The 17,866-nt window shown below is 41.0% G+C and overlaps 1 protein-coding gene across 1 annotated transcript in view; it reads right to left on the bottom strand.

The window, feature by feature from the left end:
• Positions 1-14,102, bottom strand: part of UHMK1 (U2AF homology motif kinase 1) — a 29,843-nt gene extending 15,741 nt beyond the window's left edge. The window contains exons 1-4 of the mRNA XM_023190331.2: positions 13,652-14,102; positions 11,685-11,977; positions 10,828-11,019; positions 8,094-8,188 (exon numbers count right to left, since the gene is read on the bottom strand). Of these exons, the coding sequence (XP_023046099.1) occupies positions 8,094-8,188; positions 10,828-11,019; positions 11,685-11,977; positions 13,652-13,919 (848 nt within the window). The 5' untranslated portion in view covers positions 13,920-14,102. The remainder of the gene's footprint in view (positions 1-8,093; positions 8,189-10,827; positions 11,020-11,684; positions 11,978-13,651) is intronic.
• Between the last annotated feature and the right edge of the window lie 3,764 nt (positions 14,103-17,866).

The following is a 17,866-nucleotide window of genomic DNA, read 5'->3' as shown; positions in this document are numbered from 1 at the left end:
ACAAATGGGATTACATCAAACTAAAAACCTTCTGCACAGCCAAGGAAACAATGAACAGGGTGAAGAGACAACTTACAGAATAGGAGAAAATATTTACAAACTATACATCTGCTAGGGGAGTAATATACAAAATATATAAAGAACTCAATTTGGCTGGGTGTGGTAGCTCACATCTGTAGTCCCAGAACTTTGGGAGGCAGAGGTGGGAGGACCACATGAGCCCAGGAGTCCAAGACCAGCCTGGGCAACATGGCAAGATCATCTCCCTACAAAAAATTTTAAAAATTAGCTGGTATGGTGGCATGTACCTGTAGCTCCAGGATCACTTGAGCCTATGAATTCAAGGCTGCAGTGAGCCATGTTTATACCACTGCACTACAGCCTGGGCAACAGAATGAGACCCTGTCTCAAAAAAAAAAAAAAAACAAAAGAAAAAAGAAAAAACAGAGCTCAAACAACTTAACAGCAAGGAAACAAATAGCCCAATTAAAAAATGGGCAAAAGACCTGAACAAACATTTCTCAAAAGAACACATACAAATGACCAACAGTATATGAGAAATGCTCAGTATCACTAATCATTAGGAAAATGAAAAAACAAAACCACAATGAGGTATCACCTCATATCTACTACAATAGCTATTATCAAACAGACAAAAGACATAAAAAGGGAATCCACACACATTGTTGGTGGGAATATAAATTAGTAAAGCCATCATGGAAAGCACTATGGAGGCCCCTAAAATTTTTTTAAAAAAAGAACTACCAGCAGTCCCACTACTGGGTTTATATCCAAAGGAAATGAAATCAGTGTGATTAAGAGATACCTGTATGCCCATGTTTGTTGCAGCACTATTTACAATAGACAAGATATGTCTATTGTGTCTTAGCACTGGAGTGCTAAGATATGGAATCAACCTAAGTATCTATTAACAGATAAGTGTTCATTTCTTGTATGTTAGCTTAAAAAAAATAAAAATAAAAAAAGATGTGTAAAATGTAAAAAAAAAAAAAAAAAGAAAAGAAAAACACAGATGAGTAAAAGAAGAAAATATGACATACATACACAATGGAATACTATTCAGCCATTGAAAAGGAGCAAATCCTGTCATTTTCAACACAGATGAACCTGTAGGCCATCATGTTAAGTGAAATAAGGCAGGTCCAGAAAGACAAATACAGCATGATCTCACTCATATGTGAATTCTAAAAAGTGTTGATGTCGCAGAAGTAGAGAGAAGAATGGTGGTTACCAGAGGCTGGGTGGGGGAGTTAGAAGACAGAAGAGTTTGGGGAGACATTGGCCAAAGCCAAAAGATGCCTAATTACAGTTAGATAGAAAGAATAAGTTCAAGAGATCTACTGCACAATATGGTGATTCTAGTTAATGATGACATATTGGATTCTTGAAAAACACAGGGAGTGAATGTTAAGCACTCTCATCACAAAAAATGACAACTATGTAAAGTAATGCATTTTTTCATTAACTAGATTTAATAATTCCATAATGTATATATATTTCAAAACACATTGTACATGATAAATACATAAAATTTTAGGTCATTAAAAACAAAAAAGACTGAGATGCTGTTATAGTCTAATAAAATTAATGTATCTCTATATAGCTATTGAAGTGTTTTGTGGCATAAAAAGACCGTTATTTCCTTATTGTAAGTAAGCATTTGTAAAGTAAAAATAAGCCACTTAAAAAACAAAAACTAGGCCGGGAGTGGTGGCTCACGCCTGTAATCCCAGCAATTTGGGAGGCAGAGGTGGGTGGATCACTTCAGGTCAGGAGTTTGAGAACAGCCTGGCCAACATGGTGAAACCCCGTCTCTATTAAAAAATACAAAAAATTAGCCAGGCGTGGTGCCATGCATCTGTAGTCCCAGCTATTTGGGAGGCTGAGGCAGGAGAATCACTTAAACCTGGGAGGTGGAGGTTGCAGTAAGCCAAGATCGTGCCACTGCACTCCAGCCTGGGCAACAGAGTGTGACTCCATCACAAAAAACAAACAAATAAACAAACAAAAACCCTATAGTGCCAAACTATCAATAACAGTAAGATTTGCACTATATTGGGATCTATGTGTAAGAAGGCAGAGGAAAGCTACAACTGATCTGATGAACCAGAGAAAAAAATCACCCCGAACAGCCAAAAGGTACTCACTGGACTGCATAGCAAGATGCTGGAGAAAAGCAGCTGAAACTATAAGGGGTTATACATTCTAATACTAAGTGAATACAAGGAATTCTTTGTAAAATCATGAGGTTAGAGTAATCTAGACACTAAGACCTCTTAAAACTAACCAGCCAAAGCTTTTTTTCAGTGCAAAGTCCCACAGTGAGAAGAAATATTGGGAACAGAATCCAAACTGAGCAGGATGAGGGGGAGAGAGAGAGGCACCAGAAAAAAGCAGAAGAGAAGAGCCAGGAGATCTCTGAAAAAAGCCACTTTTTGGGAGTATTACACAAAACAACAGAAGAGGGAGCCCTGTATAATAAGAAAAGTTATCCCAAGTATATTTTCTTATATAAGTTTAGGAAAATAATTTTCACATAAAAATGAGCAACATAAAAAGGATTATAACTGACTACGCATGGTGGCTCATGCTTGTAATCCCAGTACTTTGGAAGGCAAAGGCAGGAGGATTACTTGAGCCCAGGAGTTCGAAACCAGCCTGGGCATCATAGTATGACTTTGTCTACAAAAAAATAAACCAGGCATGATGGTGCATGCCTGTGGTGCCAGCTACTTGGGAGGCTAAGGTGGGAGGACTGCTTAAAGATGCAGTGAGCTGTCATCACACCATGGCACTCTAGCCTGGGTCATAGAGCGAGACCCTGCTTCAAAAAAAAACAAAAAAAAAAAAGGAAGAAAGAAAGAAAAGTATCTATTGTACAAAAAAACCCCTGCAAAATGATAAATCTCAGATAATGTATGCCAGAAAGACATGACCATAACACAGATGAACATTAAAATCTACCTTTTTTTTTTTCCTGAGGCAGAGTCTTGCTCTGTCACCCAGGCTGAAGTGCAGTGGTGCAATCTTGGCTCACTGCAACCTCCGCCTGGGGGGTTCAAGCAATCCTCTTCCTGCCTCAGCCTCCAGAGTAGCTGGGATTATAGGCAGATGCTGCTAGGCCCAGCTAAATTTTGTGTTTTTAGTAGAGACGGGGTTTCACCATCTTGGCCACGCTAGTCTGGAACTCCTGATCTCAGGTGGTCTTCTCACCTCAACCTCCCAAAGTGCTGGGATTATGGGCATGAGCCTACCATTTCAAAATGAACTAAATGGCCACGCCTGGCCTTTATAACCTACCATTTCAAAATGAGTTACATGGCCAGGTATGGTGGCTCATGCCCATAATCCCAGCACTTTGGGAGGTTGAGGCAAGCAGATCACTTGAGGTCAGGAGTTCCAGACTAGCCTGGCCAACATAGTGAAACCTCGTCTCTACTAAAAATATGAAAATTAGTTGGGCCTGGTGGGGTCCACCTATAATCCCAGCTACTTGAGAGGGCGAGGAAGGAGGAACGCTAAAAGCTGAGAGGCGGAGGTTGCAGTGAGCACTGCACCACTGCACTCCAGCCTGGGCGACAGAGTGAGACTTTGTCCTCTCCTCCCCCTGCAAAAAACCCAAATGAGCTAAGGACATTTTTTTGTCTTTAGCTCATTTGAGTTTTTTGCAGGGGGAGGAGTGATGCAAGATGTGAAAGAGCAAGAGAAAAAAAAATTGAAAATCACAAAAATAAGGTACTAGAACTCAGGAAAGAATTAGAAATTAAAAGAAAATCATTTCATAAAATAAAATTACACTACAAGAGATACAAGGATGAATAAACACAACAAATAATGTCTTAAAGAGAAATAGTAGGCAAAAAGGAGGATATTTTTAAAAATCAAAGAGGCCAGGCACGGTGGTTCACGCCTGCAATCACAACACTTGGGGAGGCCGAGGTGGGCAGATCACGAGGTCAGGAGATCAAGACCATCCTGGCTAACACGGTGAAACCCCATCTCTACTAAAAATATAAAAAATTAGCCTGGCGTGGTGGCGGGCGCCTGTAGTCCCAGCTAATCTCACTCTGTCGCCCAGGCTGAGGCAGGAGAATGGCGTGAACCCGGGAAGCAGAGCTTGCAGTGCGCCGAGATCGCGCCACTGCACTCCAGCCTGGGCGACAGAGTGAGATTCGGTCTCACACACACACATACACACACCAAAAAAAAAAAAAAAAGAAAGAAAAACAAAAGAAATAATGGGTTGGGGGTGGTGGCTTATGCCTGTAAACCCAGCATTTTGGGAAGCTGAGGCAGGAAGGTCACTTGAGTTCAAGACCAGCCTGGCACATGGTGGGACCTTGTCTCTTAAGAAAGGAAAAAGAGAAAACACAGAATCAAGCAAAAATGATAGCTGGACGCTGTGGATCACACCTGTAATCCCAGCACATTGGTAGGCCAAGGCGGGCAGATCACTTGAGGTCAGGAGTTCGAGATTAGCCTGGCCAACATGGTGAAACCCTGTCTCTACTAAAAATACAAAAATTGGCCAGGTATGGCGGCAGTAGCCTGTAATCCCAGCTACTTGGGAGGCTGATGTGGGAGAATTGCTTGAACCCAGGGGACAGAGGTTGCAGTGAGCCGAGATCATGCCACTGCACTTCAGCCTGAGCAACAGAGCATAAACTCCGTCTCAAAAAAAAAAAAAGGAAAGAAAAAATGGCAATATTGAATATAAGGCAAAGAAAATCAAACATATGTAGACTAGGAGGACACGAAAGTGAAAACCAAAAAGAACACGAAAAAAATATTAAAAACTGTACTTTAAGAACTCTTTTCTAAAACAAACGAAGATCTGAAACTACACAGTGAAAGGCACACTGTATTTCTGACCCAGAACAATCAAAGTCAAAATATATTTTGGTAAAATTACTACACATTGAAGAAAAAGTTAAAATCCTCTGGGCATCTAGACAAGAAGACCAAGTGATTTTCTTTTTTTTTCTTGAGACAGAGTCTCGCTCTGTTGCCCACGCTGGACTGCAGTGGCATGATCTTGGGTCACTGCAACCTCCGCCTCCCAGGTTCAAGCAATTCTCTGCCTCAGCCTCCTGAGCAGCTGGGATTACAAGCGCCCGCCACCATGTCCAGCTAAATTTTTTGTATTTTTAGTAGAGACGGGGTTTCACCATCTTGGCCAAGCTGGAAGACCAAGTGACTTTTACTGAGTCACGAAACTTTCAACAGAAACAATGCGGTAATATATAAGACACTCAAGGAAACAAAAAATGTATGAGATTGGGATGAGACACATACAGGACTTCCAGGGTGGCGGGCAAAGTTTTATTTCTTGATGTGAATGGTAGTTACAAGATGGGTACAATGTTCCAACAGATTAATTAAGCTACACATTTGCTTAATTAGTGTTTTTAGTATCTGTGCTTTATTCAACAACAAAAAAGGTTCAAGCGACTTGTATGCATATATAATGCGATATACAGAAAAATAGTGAAGGAAATATACCAAAGTACTAACACTAGAATGTGGGTTTATAATTTTTATTTTCCTCATCATAACTTTCTATAGTTTCCAAATTTAGTATTCTATGTAAAATGGGGGGGAGCTATTATTTAAAAAATAATAAAAATAAAAAAGTCAATACTAGAATTTAGATGATTTAACTTCCAGGCTATAATCCATTTTATAATTTTTCACTCCCTTCTCTTCAATGTAAAATGCAATTTATATCTCATATCAATCAGATACTAACAGCTATTTAAAACTAATTTGAAAAATACACACACAAATAAGTATGTGTAAAATTGGTGAAATCGGAATAAATCCTGTGGATTATACCTATTTATCAACTTACTGGTTTTGATACTGTATATACTACAGTTATGTAAATAATTACCATGGCGGGAAACTGGGTAAATGGTAAGGACCTCTCTGTAACATTTTTGCAAAGTCCTATGAGTCTGTAACTATTTCAAAGTAAAGAATTAATAAAACTAATTTAAAGGTTTATAGGGCCAAGTATTAAGGTTTATAGGCCAATAATTAAAGGTTTATAGGGCCAATATTCAAAGGAAACTATAATACACTAACTCAAACAAGGGATCCATACTTTTCTGATGTACTAATTATTTTATTCATTTCCGGTCCATAGTCTAGAAACCTGAAGAGCCTACTATTTAATAATACAGTCATACACTGCCTAACGACGTTTTGGTCAACAATGGACCACATATACGACAGTGATCTCATAAAATTATACTGGTCTGAAAAATTCCTATCCCCTAGTGACATCATAGCCATTAATGCCCTATTGCAACACATCACTCACATGCTTGTGGTAATGCAGGTGAGTAATGTGTTGAGGTAGGACACAGATGTAAACAAAACTACTGTACTTGATAATGACAATACAAAGGTGTTAATGGCTTATGTATTTGTAACTATTTTTTTATTCCTATTTTAAAGTGCACCCCTCCCCCAAAAAGTTAACTGTAAAATAGTCTCAGGCAGGTCCTTTGTGAGGTATTCCAAAACAAGGCATTGTTAACATAGGAGATGGCAGCTCTATGCATGTTACTGCCCCTGCAGACATTCCAGTAAGACAATATGTGGAAGACAATGATATTGATGATCCTGACCCTGTGTAGGTCTAGGCTAAGGTGTGCTTATGTCTCAGTTTTTAGCAAAAAAATTTAAAAGTAAATAAGATAAACAAAAATTAAAGTTTATAAAGTAAAAAAGTTACAGTTAAGCTGACTTATCATAGAAGAAAACAAATTTTGGCCAGAAGCAGTGGCACACACCTGTAATCTCAGCACTTTGGGAGGCTGAGGCAGGCAGATTACTTGAGGTCAGGAGTTCGAGACCAACCTAGCCAACATGGTGAAACCCCGTCTCTACTAAAAATACAAAAATTAGCTGGGCATGGTGGCGTGCACCTGTACTTCCAGCTATTCAGAAGGCTGAGGCACAAGAATCGCTTGAATCTGGGAGGCAGAGGTTGCAGGGAGCCAAGATTGTGCCACTGCACTCCAGTTTGGGTGATGGAGTGAGACTCTCTCTCAAAAAAAAAAAAAAAATTTTTTTTAAATAAATTTAGTGTAGGCTAAGTACACAGTTTTACCCTTAGTCTTATAGTGTACAGTAACGTCCTAGGCCTTCACATTCACTCACCACTCACTCACTGAATCACCCAGAGGAACTGCAGTCCTGCAAGCTCCATTCATGGCTAAGTGCCCTATAAGGTATACCATTTTTAATCTTTTATATTATATTTTTAGTGTGCCTTTTCTATGTTTAGACACAATACTTACCATTGTATTACAACTATCTATAGTATTTGGTACAGTAACATGCTATATAGGTTTTAGCCTAAGAGCAATAGACTCTGCCATATAGCCCAGGTGTGGGCAGAAATCTGAATCATTTACGTTTATGTAGGTACTCTATGATGTTAGCATGGCAAAATCACCTAATGACATATGTCTCACAACAGATACCTATTGTTAAATGACACGACTGTACACATTTGTATTTTCAAAATATCTATTGTATTTGGATCTATTCAGACATCAGAAAAACTGTATCTGTCCCCAGACCATTGTCAAGAGTAATTATTTAAAGTATAATTAAAAACTATCTTATTCAAAATGGTTTTTGGGTCTTTTTTTTAGGGGGAGAGGAGTAGTCCAAAAGCAAACTCAATCTTTAGTTAATAAAGATTCTCTTTAAAAACCTGCTTACCATCAAGTATATAGAACTGCCAGGGCTATGAGAGGCCAAAGGTATAGTGGCTCAGCATCTATCTTCCAGTGAAAAGGCAGCTGCCAGGAAAAGCTTAATATCCAATACTATGAGCAAAAGAACACTCCTTTGAAAATAAATTTGGTAAAACTATTTGATTACTTATGTTCCTTATAGGAAACTAGCCTGCACAGACTTATTTCTAGGGGAACAAAACCCCTCCATGGATCAAGCAAACTAGAAATAATATAAATCTGTTCAGAAAAAAAAAAAGACGCACCATTTCACACAGTACATGTATGCAAAGCAAGTTTACAGTATGTGTAACATACCTTTTGATAAGGTCTCTTAGGTGATAGGCTGGAATTGCGGCATTCACCACTGCTTTACTGGCAAATATGTGATCAATAATAGCAGAACTGTTTGCCTTAAAAAAGGGAGAAAAGTCTTCCTTTGGTTATTCAGTCTGTATATTGAGTACTAGGCATATAGCACTATTTGAGAATAAAATGCAACAGAAAACACCATCTTCTGAGAGCCTACAATCTTTTTTTTCTTTTTTTGGAGACAGGGTCTTGCTCTGCTATCCAGGCTGGAGTGCAGTGACACAATCTCAGCTCACTGCAACCTCTGCCTCCCAGATTTAAGTGATCCTCCTCCCTCAGCCTCCTGCGTAGCTGGAAACACACGTGTGTGCCATCACATCCAGCTAATTGTTTCTATTTTTTGTAGATATGGGGTTTCACCATGTTGCCCAGGCTGCTCTCAAACTCTTGGGCTCAAGTGATCTGCCCATCGTGGCCTCCCAAAATGCTGGGACTATAAGTGTGAACCATCATGTCCAGCAAGATCCTACAATCTTAACAGAAGAAATAATATACATAATTATACACTTCTAGAGAAGAACATTTTTTCTTCATTTTCAGCACCTAGCACTTTGTGAACATCTACTAGACGAAACAAGAAAATATAAATACCAATGCAACCACATAAGAATGTAGTTTAATGCAAAAATGAATGTGTAATAGGTGACTCAGAGTATCTCCGTGATGAGTCTTCAATTGGTTTTCAGACAGAAATAAACTATCAAAGAGAATATGATGCAGTATTAAAACATCTTATTTGTCATATTACTCATTCTCTAAATCTTTAAGGAATATATTTTCTCCTTGAATATTATGCTAACTCAGAATTTAGAACTGTGTATATGAGTTAAAAGAACTGATACTATCATTATCAGTACTATCATTATCAGTAAAATTATTAAATACTTACCATGAGCTGCTTGCTAAAAGTATCATTTCTTTATTAACCTCAATAGTCTTATGAGATAAATGCCATTATTATCTTCATTTTAAGGAAAGCAAACCATGGCTTAGTGAACCTAAATAAGTAACTTAGTAAGACCTTTGTGGAGGCAAGATACAAACCCTAGTAGTTTGACTTTAGAGCCCATGCTCATAATCAGTTGGCATTTTCTGCCTCCATAGAAAGCGATAAAACAGAAAAATAATGTTGTATCTAGAGGCATATATTGGAGATCCCATTACCGCACATCACCCCTCTAAATTTCACATACATTTGAATGTGATCTAGTTCTGATGAGCTCTAAGCCAAGCAGATATAGTACAAAAGGCTCAAAGACAGTCAAAGCTCATTCAAATAACTGATGTATGTCTGGATTAGCACTAAGAAAGAATAGACTCTTGATTGTTTGGATTACCAATAATAAAGAATGATACTGATTTTATTCCCAAGAAAGCAATTTTTACCCATACAAGCATCAGGTATATACACTGGGCTATTAAAATATCCCTTCCAGGAAATGCTACAACAGAAATCAGTGTCTAGGTGTTTAAAAGAAACAAAACTATATGTTATAATAGCTATATAGTATGTATTACATGCTCAAAAAAATACTTGTTGCTTAGTATCAAAAGCTTGTTGCTTAATATCTAAGTTCCAAACCTCTAACATTTGAATGAACTTTTTGTGCATTTATAAATTAGGAATTAACTACAGTATGTTTTCAAAGGTATTGTGGGGCTTTAATGTTGAGATAATATCAGTATCCTTTAGGCTACTATTTAAGTGATCTTCCTGCCTCGGTCTCCTGAGTAGCTGGGACTAAAGGTGTGTGCCACCACACCCAGTTAATTTTTTGAGGTTTAATAAATACAATGCTTTGGAATGATTATTGGTCTTGATATTAAACAAGTATTAAAATACCTTTTATACTTTTTTTTTTAACTACAGACCGGGGTCTCACTACTTTGCCTGGGCTGGTCTCAAATAAGCCTCCCACCTCAGCCTCCAAAAGTGCTGGGATTACAGGTGTGAGCCACCATGCCCAGTAAAAATAATTTTTTTTAACTGTAAAGGAGTTAAGATAATCTATAAACATTATCATTTAACTTATAAGCTATGGTTGTGTTAGTAACACTTTAGAACTTAATATTACTGTTAGTAGAAAAAAGAAACCACTTTTGCTTCTTCAAGAAAAAGGATTCATTCAAATATTTCATCAAGCACTTACTATCTGCCAAGCCACAGGTTAGGAATAATAAGAATGCAATACTCACTAGCACATTGATAGCCATAGGAGTTGGTAGTGGCATACAAGTATCATAAACAGAAAAAGAGGAGTACCAACAACAGACAGCAATCAAGAGTTCTCTAAAAGAATCATCATAAATTGGCCAGGCACGGTGGCTCATGCCTGTAATCCCAGCACTTGGGGAGGCCCAGGCGGGTGCATCAAGAGGTCAGGAGTTCGAGACCAGCCTGGCCAACATGGTGAAACCCCGTGTCTACTAAAAATACAAAAATCAGCCAGGCGAGGTGGCTGGCGTCTGTAATCCCAGCTACTCAGGAAGCTGAGGCAGGAGAATTGCTTGAAACCGGAAGGCGGACGTTGCAGTGAGCTGAGATTGTGCCACTGCACTCCAGCCTGGGCGAAAGAGTGAAACTCCATCTCAAAAGAAAAAAAAAAAAAAGAATCATCATAAATTATATACTCTTCAATTGAAAGTAAGGACCCCAAAGCAAAGCACTGGTGAAGTTTACCTTCCATTCCTGAGATCTGACTGTATGTTTCAGTTTCATTCCTGAGAACATTTCCAGTAAAATGATTCCTAGGCTCCACAGATCAACAGCTGAGGTACACTCTGTATCACTCTGCAGGCCAGCCTGGGCCAAGCAATTTTGCAGTTCTGCTTCTGGAGCCCGATACCCGTCTGTCTGAATATACTTTACATCCTAAAAAAGATGAGTAAATATTACAACCAATAAAAAAGCTGCTCCCTTTCTATCCATCTCTACGGTGAATTTACTTCCCTAACAGTGCAGTAAACCCACTGCCAAGCTAAATGTTAAAAATTTTTAGTCCTTGGTTACCATAATTCCTTGGTTCATTAACTGGGCAATTCTCAGAGGCAAGCTGCACATTTCCATATAGTGCTTATAAAGAAGTCTTCTTTGGATTGTCTCTTACCTATTAGGCACTGCTGATAATAAGAACACTGCAAAGAAACAATACACCATGGAGAAAGGAGGATTTGGCAGAACTATCCCATGCATTCTGCCACGAGCTACAGCCCCAACACTGAAGGAACCAGGAACAGTAACTCAGCAATTAGCCAAACACACATAAAATTTAGAAAACCATTCTATGTAGGTTAAGTACCTATAATAATTCCAGAGCTCTCGTGCTTCACTGGCTCCTCCTACCTGACCCAAACATTATGTCTTTTTTTTACACGGTGGCACTGAAATTCTTTTGATTTGCTGCATCCCCTGGCATTTCAGTATTTTAGATTAAAATGACCTGTAAGTCCCTACTAAACTACCCTTGTCATTTAAAAATATTTGGCTCAGACCACTACATTTTAAACTGCGAGAGAAAAGAAAAGGTTATTTCTTACCTGATTGCCTTCTTTGAAGCTAAGCCCAAAGTCAATGAGTTTAAAACATTCATTCTCTGCACTCCACAATATGTTACGTGGCTTGAGGTCCGCATGGACATAGCCCTCATGATGAAGAAAAGCAAGGGCCTCCAAAACATCTCGGGCACAATGCTGTATCATCCACATGGAACAACCCTGGTGACTGGAATATAAGAGCAATTCCGAAACACTGACATCCAGGAGTTCAAGCAACAGACAGCGTGATGGCACATTTGGAGAAAAGTGGATTGTAAACACTCCATACAAAGTCACTAGAAAAAGAAATTATCATACTTTAAAAATCAGACTCAGAGTAAGTCACTATTAAAGTTGGTAACTGCAGTACAAACTTGCGATAGTCTAGATAAGGATAACTTTGCTGAGCAAGCTTCCACTGTAATTTATTTTTCCCATGAATAAGATCTTTTGGCAATTGGGTTATTTTAATAAAAATAAGATGAGACAGCCTACAATAGCTGATTACCATTCACAGATACTACATACAGTACAATTATTCAATTTGTGTTTCACCGAGTACTCAATGGTGATGAACATGAACTTGGAGTGCCAACCAAAAATGATTAAAAGTAAAAATCCAAAATATAAAGAAATAAAACTTACTGTTGCATCATGAGGTCCTTTTAAAAAATTTTTTTAAAGTAAAAATCCAAATATTAAGCAACTCTTTTAAAAGGAATGTCACAATGTGCAAAAACCAAACTAAAGATTGCTTCTTCATCCAAAATAGCAGCCTAGGTCTGTCACAGTGGCTCATGCCCATGATCCCAGCATTCTGTGAGACCGAGGCAGGAGGACTGCTTGAGCCCAGGAGTTTGGAGACCAGCCTGGGTAACAAAGGGGAACCACCTCTCTACAAAAAACTAGCCAGGCATGGTGCTGCGTGCCTGCAGTCCCAGCTACCTGGGAGGCTAAGGCAGGAGGATGGCTTTAGGAGGAATTGGAGGCTGAAGTGAACTGTGATCTCGCCATTGTACTCCAGCCTGGGTGACAGAGTGAACTTGTCTCAAAAAAAATTAAAACAGAAAAACAAACAGCTATCTATAATCTAAATACTAACGAAGAGATTGAGACTTTACAGATGGAATTTCAACTAATCTTGCAGAGATTCAGCAAGTTCTTAGGCTTGCAAAAATTTTCCCTTTTCAGTACCAAAGTTATAGTAATAGACCATTTAGTATACTAAAAAAATGTAGCACTAGTGTCATTTAGTATACTAAAAAAATGTAGCACTAGTGTTAATTCTTCTTCAAAATGGTATTATAAAAAAACTCACTTTTCTTTAATAACCAAAGCTATAACTAATGATAAGCTTTCTGTCGTGTAATGAAAATGAAACCTTTTCACAGATCAATCATCAGTGATCATTACATAGCTTACATCTGAGTATCTGATTCATGAAACAGTCTCACGAGAGCAAAGGTACAGTGTTCCTAAATTTCACACTTCTATAAGGGCTCCCATGGAATAGTGAATCATTTCTTCCAAATCCGTACTAAATATATAACAGGTGAGCTATATGAGTTACCAGCATTGATGTCACAAGGCCCAGACATAGTTCCCATTTTCTACTGGTATGCAAAGATCCAAAAATTTCCACACAAGACACGACAATCAGCAAAGACATGCCTCCTCTCACTAGAAAAGATATTTCTGTATGCTAATGAATGCGGCATTCTCCGATGGGACGCGAAGCAGAACAGAATTTACTGAGCATCTGTGTGACACCTGGCAAAGCAGACCACCAACTCCACTATACCGCAGACAGTAATAAAGTGAAAGGGGAAAGGGGCCTGGATCGGGTGATAAAGAAGGCTAGACCCGCTTCTCCCGCAGAAGGGCAGGAAGATAGAACGCCAAATAGCGAGAGAAGGAGTGTGCTCGGAATGTGACCTGGGCAAGAAGAGAAAGGAGCCAGCGGCAATTACCGATGTTCCTGTGACCCTGCAACTGTTCCAGCGCCGCCCTCTCTTTGCGGAAACCATACTCGGCGGCCGAGGCCGCAGCCCCGGTGGTTCCTGGCGGCAAGAACTGCTTGAGGGCGCCCGGGGGCGAGCCAGGGTTGCCGCAGCAGCGAACCCGATACACCGAGGCGGAGGAGCCGCTACCCAGACGGCTCTGTACCTGCCACAGCCGTCCGAAGGCCTCCAGAAAACGCGGCGGCTCCACGCCCCAGGCACAGCCGGATCCCGCCATCGGTGTGGACTAAGGGCACGGACACGGGAGCTGACGCGACGCCTGAGGCAGGCCGGCCGGGCCCGCGGTCACATCCCCGCCAGCCGGACCAGCGGCTCCGCAGGGAGGGAGCTGCAGCCGCCTCACCGACTCCCGGGACTTCAAACAGCCATGACACCGGAAGCCGTGGTGCACCCGAGTCCCAGAAGCCGGAAATGGAGGAAGAGCCTATCATACAGGCCGAAGGAGGGGGGCTCAGAAGGGGCGGGGCCTGGAAGTGATTAGACGAGTTAGGTTTGGAAAGAAGAGTCGAGAATAAGAAGTAACCTTAATCACTGAGTATCTACCATTCCAAGCCTAGTGTTAACCGCTTTCACATAGACCTGAAGCTAAAACTGGTCCTTTTTCTTGTTGAGGCACCTCACCACTAGGAACCTAGAAAAATAAAACCCTGCCTACATTTCTCATAGAAAGGATCCCAAGGAAAACACACCAGGAACAAAAAGAGAGAATTTACCATCACCTGCAGGTCCATGGTCACCAGTAACCACGATTCTGGATGCCTAGACCTCTGTGCTTCTTTTAGATGTAAACCAAAAATAAAATTCTAAGCCCCCCTGGCCAACCATCGGAATGGACTTTCTCCTAGGTCAGGGCACTCTAAAATTCTGAAAGACTGGGTCAGGCCATGAAGGAACTAGGGCCTCGTCCCACTAGCCTCATTATACCTCTCTGGTTAATGTCAGCACAGATCTTCAGTCTGGTAAGAAACATTTACAGTCTATTTTCTGGGAAGCCTGCTACCTGGAGGCTTCATCTGCATGATAAAACTTTGGTCTCCACAAGTTCTTAAGACAACCCAGACATTCCTTTCTATTGATAACTCTTTCAACCAATTGCCAAGTAGAAAAATTTTAAATCTGCCTATAACCTGGAAGCACCCATTTCTCCCCCCACCAATCCCCGCTTTGAGTTGTCCCACCTTTCTGGGCCAAATCAATGTATTTCTTAAATGTATTTGATTGAAATCGCATGTCTCCCAAAGTGTATAAAACCAGGCGGCACCCCAACCACCTTAGGTACATGTTCTCAGGATCTCCTGAGGGCTGTGTCACAGGCCATGGTCACTCATATTTGGCTCAGAACAAATCTCTTCAAACATTTTACAGAGTTTAACTCCTTTTATCAACATAGTCCACCTTGCCTATGGCTCCCTCATCAAAAAACATTCACCCTGGATCTGTTTCAAATTTTTATTTTTCATTTATTTATTCAATTATTTTATTCAGCAAACGTTTATTAAGTAACAAATGTAGCAAATAGGCATCTCAATCCACAAACTAGGATGTGTAAGAAATGTAGCTGCCTTTACTTTTCAGTCATTCAACCTTTTCTCTTTCAAGCTCTATTCTGATTGTGTGGCAAAAACTTAGTATCAGACAATAGGCCCTATCTTCTTTTCCTCAGGTTTTGTGTAAGTTCCCAGCCAGGTGAGATGGTTCATGTAGTGCTAAGTGGAACATTTGAGGAGAGGTTGAGGACTAAACTCTGACCTGTCTTCTCTCTTGCTCAAGTTTTTCTTTTAGACGGAGTTTCGCTCTCGTTGCCCAGGCTGGAGTACAATGGCACGATCTCAGCACCTCAGCTCACCGCAACCTCCGCCTCCCGGATTCCAGTGATTCTCCTGCCTCAGCCTCCGAAGTAGCTGGGATTACAGGAATGCACCACCACGCCGGCTACTTTTGTATTTTTAGTAGAGACAAACTTTCTCTATGTTGGTCAATCTGATCTTGAGCGCCTGCCCTCGTTATCCACCTGCCTCACCCTCCCAAAGTGCTGGGATTACAGGAGTGAGCCACCACACTCGGCCCCAAATTCTTATCTAAGGGATGTGAGGAGTCACAGCCTACAAACCATAAAATCTCATCAGATTGTCAGAAGTGTTCAAACCAGAGCAACTCCATCTTGAATAGGAGCTGGGTAAAATGAGGCTGAGATCTACTGGGCTGCATTCCCAGGAGATTAGGCATTCTAAGTCTCAGGATGAGATACGAGGTCAGCACAAGATACAGGTAACAAAGACCTTGCTGATAAGACAGATTGCAGGAAAGAAGCTGGCCAAAACTCACCAAAACCAAGATAGTGGTGAAAGTGACCTCTGGTCGTCCTTACTACTCATTAGATACTAATTATAATGCATTAGCATGCTAAAGGAAACTCTTACCAGCACCATTACAGTTTACAAATGCTATGGCATTGTCCGGAAGTTACCTTACATGGTCTAAAAAGAGGAGGAACCCTCAGTTCCAGGAATTGCCCACTCCTTTCCTGGAAAACTCATGAATAATCCACCCCTTGTTTAGCATATAATCCAGAAATAACTATAACTATGAATAATTATAAGTTGAGCAGCCTAAGCTGTTGCTCTGCCTATGGAGTAGCCATTGTTTTATCCCGTTACTTCCCAATAAACTTGCTTTATGGACTCATTCTTAATTCTTTATTGCCTGAGGTCCAAGAACCCTCTCTTGGGGTCTGGATTGAGACCACTTTCCAGTAACAAGATGGGTTCGTTCGTTTGTTTGTTTGTTTGATGTAGGGAAAAGATAGGTTAGCCTGTTACTGTGTTATTATAGATAGAAGTAGGTTTAAGAGACTCCATTCGGCTCTGTATTTGAGATGCTGTTAATCTGTGACTCTACCCCCAATCTTGTCCTTGCTAGAAACATTGCTGTGCTAATTAAAGTTGAAAGGATTTTGGGCTGTAAGGAATGTGCTTTATTAGGCAAATGTTTAGAGCCTGCTTGTGGTTGAAGGTCAGTACCATTCCTTTAAATCTCAGTAAAAGGAAAACATCTGTCTCCTGCCCGATCCTGGGAAAATGCAACAGCTCCGTGTATCTGTATGCCTTACTGCTAATTTACTCCCTTATCTTTTTGGCAGTAAATACTGAGGGAACTCAGAGACCGGTGCCAGTGTGGGTCCTCTGAAAGCACAGCACTGGTCCCCTGGGGCCCCGCTTTTCTTTCTCTATACTTTGTCTCTGTGTCTTTATTTCTTTTCTCAAGTCTCTCGTTTCCACCTAGCGAGAAGCACCCACAGGTGTGGAGGGGCAGGCCACCCCTTCAGTTTGAGACAAAGTCTCACTCTATTGCCCGGGCTGGAGTGCGGTACCACGATCTCAGCTCACTGCAACCTCTGCCAGTTTGGGTGAGGGAGAAGGGACAAAATGGGGGAGGAAGGTGAACAAGATGGCACAGTCCCGATTGCTTCCGGGTTCTTCATCACCAACTTTCCCACCACCGGGAAAGTGCAGGACAACCAAGCATGTGCCAGGTGACGTCAATCCGAAGAGATTGAAACTTATCTGGTCACGCCTATGGAGAAGCCCCTATCACGCCCTTATCCTGCCCACTGCCCTCCCCCTTCCAGTACCAATGCATAAAAGTCCACCTCCGGCAAAGGCCAGCCCAACTTCCCTGGCCCCTTTCCCGCCGACCAGTGAACCTCGCCGGAGAGTGTGTGCATATTTGCAATAAAAAGGCTGCCGCTTTCTTATGTACTTTGGCCTCATGTTTAATTATTTAGCTCTCCTAAATTAAATTACATTAAGACAGTTGGTGCCGAAACCTGGGAGGAGACCCTTCCTCGGTATCCCTCAGGGGGATCCTTGGAACCTCCTCCCTCAGGAACCTACTACTCCAGCTCCAGAGACCTTCCTGGGTACATCAAGCGTTCTGGCTCCTTTTCGCCGCCGCTCTGAAGTCACCATCTGCAGTGAGTGTTCCCCTTCCCTAGTTCGTCTGGTGGGTAGTCCTCTCGGCCTGAAGTTGTGTACATGCCCGAGGCTTAGGCCACCTGGTGGCTGCCGGGAGAACTTCAACCCGGAGACATCCCTCTTGAAGTTTCTCTCTTTTCCTAAGTGGCTTCACAAGCCCCCGGTCTTTAACAGTGGCAAAGGACGCTTT

Source organism: Piliocolobus tephrosceles, chromosome 1 (assembly GCF_002776525.5).
Source record: "Piliocolobus tephrosceles isolate RC106 chromosome 1, ASM277652v3, whole genome shotgun sequence".
NCBI lineage: Eukaryota > Metazoa > Chordata > Mammalia > Primates > Cercopithecidae > Piliocolobus > Piliocolobus tephrosceles.
This window is presented reverse-complemented; position numbering and strand designations above follow the sequence as displayed.